The sequence below is a fragment of the Aricia agestis genome, chromosome 4 (assembly GCF_905147365.1).
Source record: "Aricia agestis chromosome 4, ilAriAges1.1, whole genome shotgun sequence".
Lineage (NCBI taxonomy): Eukaryota > Metazoa > Arthropoda > Insecta > Lepidoptera > Lycaenidae > Aricia > Aricia agestis.
In genome coordinates, this window is record NC_056409.1 from 18,647,175 (window position 1) to 18,656,111 (window position 8,937).

Genomic DNA, 8,937 nt, shown 5'->3' on the forward strand with positions numbered 1-8,937 from the left:
GGGGGGGCTGGGCCCCCCCAGACCCCCCCCCCCCCCCCCTCCTGGTAATGTTGCCAAGCAAAAACATGTTGCGTCGTTAGTGTTGAGTTTTAATTCTTATTCCTTAGGAACAAACTAAGTTATTAATTAATAGTGAAACATGTGAAACATACAGATTTCGAGTGTCATTTGATTATATTTGCCTGGATATGGACAGACGGACAGGCTGATATTATATCTTTGTAATCGGGTTCCGTTTTTTACCATTTGAGTAAGGGACCATAAAAAGGAGAGAATTATCCATTTCCGTTATTATACTATGGTAACGCCTACGAAGTCGCGGGAAACAGCTATCCATACTAATATTATAAATGCGAAAGTGTATTTGTTTGTGTGTTTGTTTGTCCTTTCTTCGCAGCCTAACGAAGCAACCAATTGACTTTATTTTTGGCATCGACTTAGTTGAAAGGATAGAGAGTAACATAGGCTACTTTTGGTCTTGGAAAAACATCATGTTTCTAAAGGAGATTTGCAAGAATATTCGTATTGTACACGATTTTCGAATTCCACGCGAGCGAAGCCGCGGGCAAAAGCTAGTAATAAATAATAATGTAATATAAAATATTCTATCCAAAATATTAGCTTCTAAAATCAATTTTAGCACGTATGCGGCCCAAGGCAGACACAAATTCAAGGTTAATTATTGATATTATACTATTGCAAAGGTTAACTTCCCGTATATTAATTATACTATAAAATATAACCGTATGATGACAAAAAACACATTATAAAGTTATAGGTCTAAAAATATAATCGATTATTATACCTGGTTTATCTGTAAAGTGAAGACGTGTTTTTAATAACCTTAGGTGATTATTCAAATTATTTTTTGTGGTAAAATTAAAGGTTTTAATTTTATTATATTACAAACATAATATTATATTTCTTTTAAAACATTTGCAAAGATACTTTGAAGATGTTTTCAATATTCTTGGGAATATGTTTGTTAGCTACAAGTTTTATATTTGTGCCCATCAACCCAGCTCCAACAGCACAAGATAAAACAGAAAGCGACATTTTATATTATGAAAATGAAAACGATGGCAAAGGAAATTATGAGTTCAGGTAAAAATTAATTAATCCTACTAATAATTATTATAAAGGCGAAAGTTTGTTTGGATGTATGGATGTGTGGATGTATGGATGTTTGTTACTCTTTCACGCAAAAACTACTGAACGGATTTTAATTGAACGGATTTTAATGAAACTTTACAATATTATTGTAAAGTTATTATATTGTAGTAGCTTATACATCAGAATAACACATAGGCTACAATTTTAACCGACTTTCAAAATGGGGGAGGTGTTATGTTCGTTTTCTTATATTCAACGATTACTCCGCCGTTTGTTAACCGATTTTCAAATTTTTTCTTTTGGTATATAGGGTATCATCCCAATTTGGTATTATATTCACAAAAGTGGTGATCTGATGAAGGATCCATAAGTAATCGAGGGAACTCCTCAAAACTTATAGGGAAACATGTGGTGACTTCGGTTTCGTGAGAAGCATTCTAAGCATATTATGCTACCAACAAGTAAGATTTTGCACCGAGATATACCTGGTATACCGTGATTCGGAAGGTGCTGAGAGAACTCCTGATTCTTTATAGATACAAGTTTGGGAGTTTCGGCGTTGTTTTAAGAACAGAAAGCATAATATGTTACTATGCAAATTACATTCATCATCATCATCATCATCATCACTGCCATATTATACCATTTCATAGTCTTTAGATCGAGACTCGAGTTTGTCAAGCGATAATTAAAAAAAATCTATACCTACCTAATATTATAAACCTGAAGAGTATGTTTGCTTGAACGCGTCAATCTCAGGAACTACAGGTCCGATTTAAAAACTTATCTCAGTGTTAGATAGATCATTTATCGAGTAAGACTATAGGCTATATTATATTATCACGCTAAGACTAATACGACTGAAGAAACTCAGGAAAATGTGGGAAAAACGGGGGAAATATTTTTTATGGGAAAATGTACGGTTTCTGTAAAATTCCAAATTTACGCGGGCGAAGCCGCGCGGGACATCTAGTTTATTTTATATTTAAGTTAAAACATTTTGAGTTCTAGTTAAACCAATATCACATAATTAAAATTTACTATCATTCTCCCAATCCGTCATTAGCTGTACTAGAAAATATTGATAAAATTAAATTAATTCGTTTTTCCATAACCGTGTACGCATTTTGTATTGCGCCTTGCTGGTGTACATTTTTCCGTTTAAGTGACACCTTTTTATTCCTCCTTTCTTATTTTTAGTTTTGCAACAGCCGATGATACGAAGCGAGAGGAGATTGGAACAGTCGTGAACGCCGGTCAGCCAGACCAGTACATCCAAGTCGAGGGATCCTACTCGTATAGATACAACACACCAGGTGGATACAAATGGAGGATGTTCGAATACACCGCGGGCAAAGAGGGCTTCAATATAACTGAACTTATGGTAATTATCTATATCTACTAATATTATAAAGCGGAAACAGTTTGTTTGTTTGAACGCGCTAATCTCAAAAACTACTGGCCTGATTTGAAAAATTATTTCAGTGTTAGATAGCTTATTTATCAAGGATAGCTTTAGGCTATATTTATTATATTATTACGCTAATACTATTAAGAGCAAAGAAACAGAGGAAAATGTGGGAAAAAAACCGGGAAAATTATTTGAAAGGGCTTATCTCATGATTCATGAACTACTGCATCAATTTTTGGAACGAAGTTCCTTTTCCCGCGTTCGGCGTAAATATTCTGAAGGCTAGACAGAAAGACATTTGACCTTGATTTGACCTCGACACTTTTTTATTAGTACCTGCATGTTAGGGGCAGATGGCGCTGATAGTAAGTATTCCTGTGCGTCAACTAGATGGCGTTTTTTTAAATAAACATCGATGCGTTGTTACGTTAGGTTAGCTTTTATGCTCTTCGAGCAAAATACGCGCGCAGAGCATAAATTGGAGTCGTCTACAGGAGGTTCCAAGGACGACTTCCGAAGACGTCGCGCCCCACGTCGTAGTCAATACGTATTTAGTGCTTAGTGTTAGTTTAAGTATACCTAAATGTATGCATGTTAGTCAAGGTATATATTATATTATGGGCCGAGATGCCTGATTTAAATAAATAAATAATACATATTATTAGTATCTTTCTTTGCTCTCGTAACTCTGTGAAAGTAAAGCAGGACGCGCTGAAAGCTTGTAATACTCAAATAACACTTTTTTCTTTCACCAGGTAATAGAAGGGACTCTGAGTGGTCACATTCCACCTGCAGCGCTTGCAACACTAACAGGATAGGAGATGAAGTGAATACAATCAGAAGTTCACTAGTAACGATCTTATTTATCTCTACTATTGATACTGCAAGAAAAACATTTTTTTAGCTATGGACGGTTCACACCACGTCAAGTACCTGAAGGACTTGTGTTACGGGTACCAGACAACGGAAATTTTATATTAAGTATACATATATTTTTATATTATACATTTATTTAAGATTTTTATTATATCTGAATACATAATATATTTTATACACATCCTATACCCAGGAACACTGAAAACTTTTTTGTTCCGTCGGTGGGATTTGAACCCGCGACCCCCGGCTTGCGCTACCAACGCGCCACCAACTGAGCCACAGAGGTCGTCATGACTTTAGTACATCCACTATCCAGATTCAGGAGCTCTTTTTTTTTTTTTTTTTTTATGAAATAAGGGGCAAACGAGCAAACGGGTCACCTGATGGAAAGCAACTTCCGTCGCCCATGGACACTCGCAGCATCAGAAGAGCTGCATGTACGTTGCCGGCCTTTTAAGAGGGAATAGGGTAATAGGGGAGGGTAGGGAAGGGAAGGGAATAGGGGAGGGTAGGAAAGGGAATAGGGTAGGGGATTGGGCCTCCGGTTAGCTTAGCTCTTAATAAAAAGATACAGTTTACAACAAATCCAAATTAAGCAAAAAATAAATTGTATTTAAATGAAATATTTTGTTTTACTCAGATTGTAACACAATACTTCAACATGACTTCAACAATAATAAAATAATAGTACGGGAGCCCTAGAACAATTTTTTTTGATTACTATCAAGCTAATTTTTGTGAGTACGGTAGCTTCATTTTGATACGACGAACAACATTTTTATTTGCAAAAAATCTCGAACTGAACGAAATCTCTGAACCGATTTGAATGGATAGCTTTGAAGATATTTTGGTGATGGGACCAAGGGTAGTTTTTACGGCAAAATGTACGATTCATAAACGATAGACAAAACATCTAGTGCCATATTAGTAAACAAATTGACTACACAACAAATATTTTTAAATATCGGTTCAGCAGTAACGTTAAGAAATTACAGAGAAACATACAGATAGAAAGAGAGACAAACTTTTGCATCCACGTTAGTCTTGGATTATGTGTCTAAACACACCATGCCGATGATACGCGACCGAAGTTCCGCGGCCGATATTACGTTCCGACCTACGAATAATATAGTTTTTATTATTCGTAGGTTCCGACGCATTCGGCTGCTATGACACACGATAAGAGACGAAATTACGCGGCGGAAATTCAGTTGTGTAACTTTGTCCGAGTATTCAGTGTCTCGAACGCCGCCGAATCGACGCCGAAAAAAAAACCACCGCCGAATCGCTGCCGAACTTACGCACGACCGAAGTTCGGCTGTATGCTATAACGCGACGTAATTTCGACATGGTGTGTCATCGGTAATTTAAAATACATTGCAGGCGTAATCTTGCCGAACTTTGGCCGCGTATCTTCGGCATGGTGTGTTTAAAGACACTAATACTCACAAGAACAAAAAAAAAGACACAGGTGATACAGTGGTGGGAATATGTGGTGGGCCAAAGCCCGTTAAAAAAAAATACTCACAAGCAAAGGCATCTGCGGTACAACAGCCGACCCAATCCAGCCGATTGTAGAACAGATGGCGAGTAGCGTTGTCCTGTATGGGGAATACAGCCGAACGTATTACTTCCTCCTTTTTGGAAGTAGTTCAATAACTAAAAAATAATGAAGAAAATAGTATCTAAGTACTACATCACATTAATGCTACAAAGCTCAAAGTTAAATCTTTTTCTGAAACAAGTTTCGCCAGCACTGAACCTCCATATAACTTTAGTGGTCTCTGGTGCTAGCTCTGTAGCGAGCTGCAGGAAGCAAACCCCAAAACAAACATGACACCAGCCTACTGCTTTACATAATTCTCGCATTTATATGCCAATTTTCGGCAGGCATACAATACTGGGTAACCAAGACATACACCTTCTGCGGCCGTTATTTGGAGACTCTAAACTACGCCTTCATCGCCCGTGTTAAGGGCTACATTTGTTTGCACGTTTGCGAACTCAAGTGACGCTGTGCTCGGCTTATTTAGTGCCTGAATGTGACTGTGAAAGGCTTCTGTCCGCAAGTTTAGTCTGTCGCATCAATTCATTTCATTCTTCTATTCATAACTATTTGCTTTATTTTATTTCAGGTTTTTACGTAAAAACACTTTCAAACGAATGAAAATAAAAAATGTATAAAATTTTGAACAATGGTTTTTTACATAAAATCCATATTTTTACCCATCCCAAAAAGTGTACAACGCCGCTAAATCACTTCAATATCTATGGATATTGGATCCTAACGATCAATACGAAGTCATTTGACCACCAAAATAGTTAATAGAGTTACGAATATAGAACGATAATATTTTATATTATACTTAATAGTATGTTAAAACATAGACCACTAAATATATTATATCCAGTTACTATCAAAAGAAACGTAGCTAGGACAACCTAAATTGTAACGATCGACCCGAGTATGAAAATGTTAGATACAGCATATTAATTGTACACCTAGGCACAGAATACATATTAGTTTAACAAACCTAGGTGATAATTTGAATCACTTTTTCGCATAACGCTTCCGTTGCATTTACAATTCGTAGTTCGGAACTATTTCTAAATAGAATAGAATATTCAAGTTTAAAAGCTAATTAATAAATAATGAGGTGGGCCGTGATTGGCAGCGCCAGCCCGCAGAGTGCTCCAAGAGCTACTAATAAATTAACCTGTCTAATTAATTCCGGTTACATTTATTTCAGTCTAGTTACGCTCTTTCATTGTCTCGGATAATTGGAGTTACGTCAGTGCGTCTCTACCGGGATTTATTCGAGTCTGTAAGACGCAGGTCTTACCTCCGCACCACTGAAATAAATCAAGGTAGAACGGCGACGCGCGTTCGTTGCTAAAGAATCGCTCGTGTCAATTGCTTTGCTTTCAATTAAAATAAATAACTTCCCGTGGCAAGAAATACCTCCTTTTGACCGATTCACTTTCGTACTTCTGTTTTTACAATTAGACACTGCACAATGAGGCATTTTTGCACAACCACTCCGGTGTAATCAAGTCGAGACGTGCGCGCTGACTGAATGAAAATTCTACGAATCTTGCACGACAGAGCAAGATTGAAACACGCGTACTCCACCCGCTTAGCCGTTCTATCTTGATTTATTTCTGTGCTCCGCACTCACTGCCGCACTCAGAGTCGAACATTACTTACTTAAATGTAATTAATTTAAAATTTTGACATAGGCCCCATACATTATCTGTCAAACACTTCATTAAATTGAAGGTTAATCATAATAATTATTTTAATGTCTCTGAGTACTGCGGATAGATATATAATATAATTGAATTTAAATGACTATTTTGACATAAGCTCCATACATTTTCAAATACTTCATTGAACTAAACTAAAGTAATAATAATAATTATGAAATGTCTCTGAGTGAGGCTTGTACTATTATCCATTCTGTGGACTCTGTGGTGAGGCCAAAAAATCGGCCAAATGCGAGTCGGACTAGCGCACGAAGGGTACCGTTATAGAGCAATAATAGACCTAAAATCTAAAATTGTGTTTTTGTATGGGATTAAATTTTTATTTTATTTAAATATTGTTACGTGCTAGGGTTCGAAGAATTCGGAGAGAAAGACCTGGTGACTCTCTTGAAGACTTTATTCACTATGTCTAGGTCACACAAGCACACACTAGGTCACAACACTTAGCACTAAGTACAAACACTAATCACTAGGTCCAATCACTAAGCACTATCACTGTCCTAGGTCGTAGCCAAGTCGCAGGTTTCACTGGTTCACTCACTATTGATCACTTGTTGTCACTCCGAAATCACCTTGATGATAGCTCGAAACGAACTGAATTGACGGGCCGTCTACCTGCGACTTTTTATATGGCGAGACGAATTCCAAAAAGTTCCCGATTCACGTAAACAAGTAAACAAGTATGGGAACTTTCTAGGAGGCTCGAGCATGTACCACAATAAACATAAACAACTAAACACGTAAACAAAATTAACCGGTAAACACGTAAAAAAATGTTGGACTTTGCTAGAAGGTTCGAGTATGTTCTTGCGCATCTCACTCCATCTAGTATTGAGTAGGGGATTTAGGTTGCCTGTGTTCCCTCGGTAAGTTTCGCTGGTTTGTCGTTAAATGACACTACGTGTCCGTATACCATGTACCGTAACAATATTATTACTAATGATTAAAGTACACATAATTTATTTAAGGCCTTTGTTAAAATTTCAAGTGCCTACCTTTTGCCATGCCAGGACCAAAAAATCACGTTTGTAGCATTTCAAAAAATTTCAAAATATTTATTTTTACAATTTACAGTTTCAACTTAACAAATAAAGCAGAGATTGGGACCACCTGGTAAGTATTTTACTTGTATTAGTCCATAAACTATAGCATACATAACAACATTTAACTATAAAATATAACGGTAAGTAACTTAAAATTTTGTTTACAATTTTTGTTTATAAAACTAACATCTAGGAAACTACATGCCAGTGTATGTATAAAATATTTTATGTGTGTGAGTGTGTGTATGTGTGTAAGTGTGTATATTGCGTATGTGTGTGATTAGAACAGATATTTTTATAATTTTAAAGGGGAGAAAAAAAGGTAAGTAAAAATTTGAATGTTTAGAACAGATATTTTTATAATTTTAAAGGGGAGAAAAAAGGTAAGTGAAAATTTGAATATTTAGGTGATATACTGCAATATTGATTCTGTCTCCGCGTACGACAGACATAATAGCCAATGTAAGATTACATTTTTACATTTATTTAGATTTAGTGGGTAAATTTTAAGATGTTTATCTAGTTTATTGTATATGTGGACAGACTGTGAATAATACTGCCTTTGAGCGAATTGTGTGCGAACTTTTGGTGGTATAGCCGCTTTTTCTGGTCTCCTTTTTTTAATATTATCATTAGATTTATACGGCAATGTTTTATGGAGTCTTAGGGTACTATTTAAAATGTAAAGTTTCCTGACTGATAATAGTTGGTAAGATTTATAGAGGTCGTCAGTTGGGTAGCGGAAAGGCTTGCAGTACATGACTTTTATTAGACATCGCTGGCTTCTCTCAACTTCTAGGAATCTTGTTTTTGCTGCACCACCCCAAATCGTGACACAGTAGTTTATTAAAGATTGTACTAGAGCAATGTACACTTGTTTGATTGTTTTATTTGAAGCTACGCATCTAAGTTTCCTGAAAACCCATATCATTTTTCTAATCCTATCGCTAGTATAATCAATTTGCCGGTGCCAATTTAGATTTTGGTCTAAATATACTCCAAGATACCTAGTTGATATTACTTTATTTATTTCACTACATGAACAGTTTGTTGAAGTGTTATTTGTTTGGCACTGGTGAATTTTTAAGTTATGGTTACTTTTAGGTTGCGTTTTATTATTTATAGAGAAACAGATATAATAGGTCTTGGTAACATTAAGAGTTAGGAGGTTGCTAGCCAACCACTGCGAAACTACTATAAGGCCATCTTCAGCGCTTCGAAAAACTG

The 8,937-nt window shown here is 36.2% G+C and overlaps 1 protein-coding gene across 1 annotated transcript; it reads left to right on the forward strand.

The window, feature by feature from the left end:
• Window positions 1-955: 955 nt before the first annotated feature.
• LOC121726136 (pupal cuticle protein 20-like) lies at window positions 956-3,373 on the forward strand. The gene is made up of 3 exons (XM_042113370.1): window positions 956-1,104; window positions 2,314-2,497; window positions 3,280-3,373. Exons 1-3 carry the CDS (start codon window positions 956-958, stop codon window positions 3,340-3,342), a joined length of 396 nt encoding a protein of 131 aa, XP_041969304.1. The 3' UTR covers window positions 3,343-3,373.
• The last annotated feature ends 5,564 nt before the right edge of the window (window positions 3,374-8,937 follow it).

Bases quoted from the DNA above. Each gene is read 5' to 3' on its own strand.
- LOC121726136 (XM_042113370.1), top strand. From the start codon at position 956: ATGTTTTCAATATTCTTGGGAATATGTTTGTTAGCTACAAGTTTTATA. The intron at 1,105-2,313 runs GTAAAAATTAAT...TCTTATTTTTAG, and splicing joins AAAGGAAATTATGAGTTCAG to TTTTGCAACAGCCGATGATA. The intron at 2,498-3,279 runs GTAATTATCTAT...TTCTTTCACCAG, and splicing joins TCAATATAACTGAACTTATG to GTAATAGAAGGGACTCTGAG.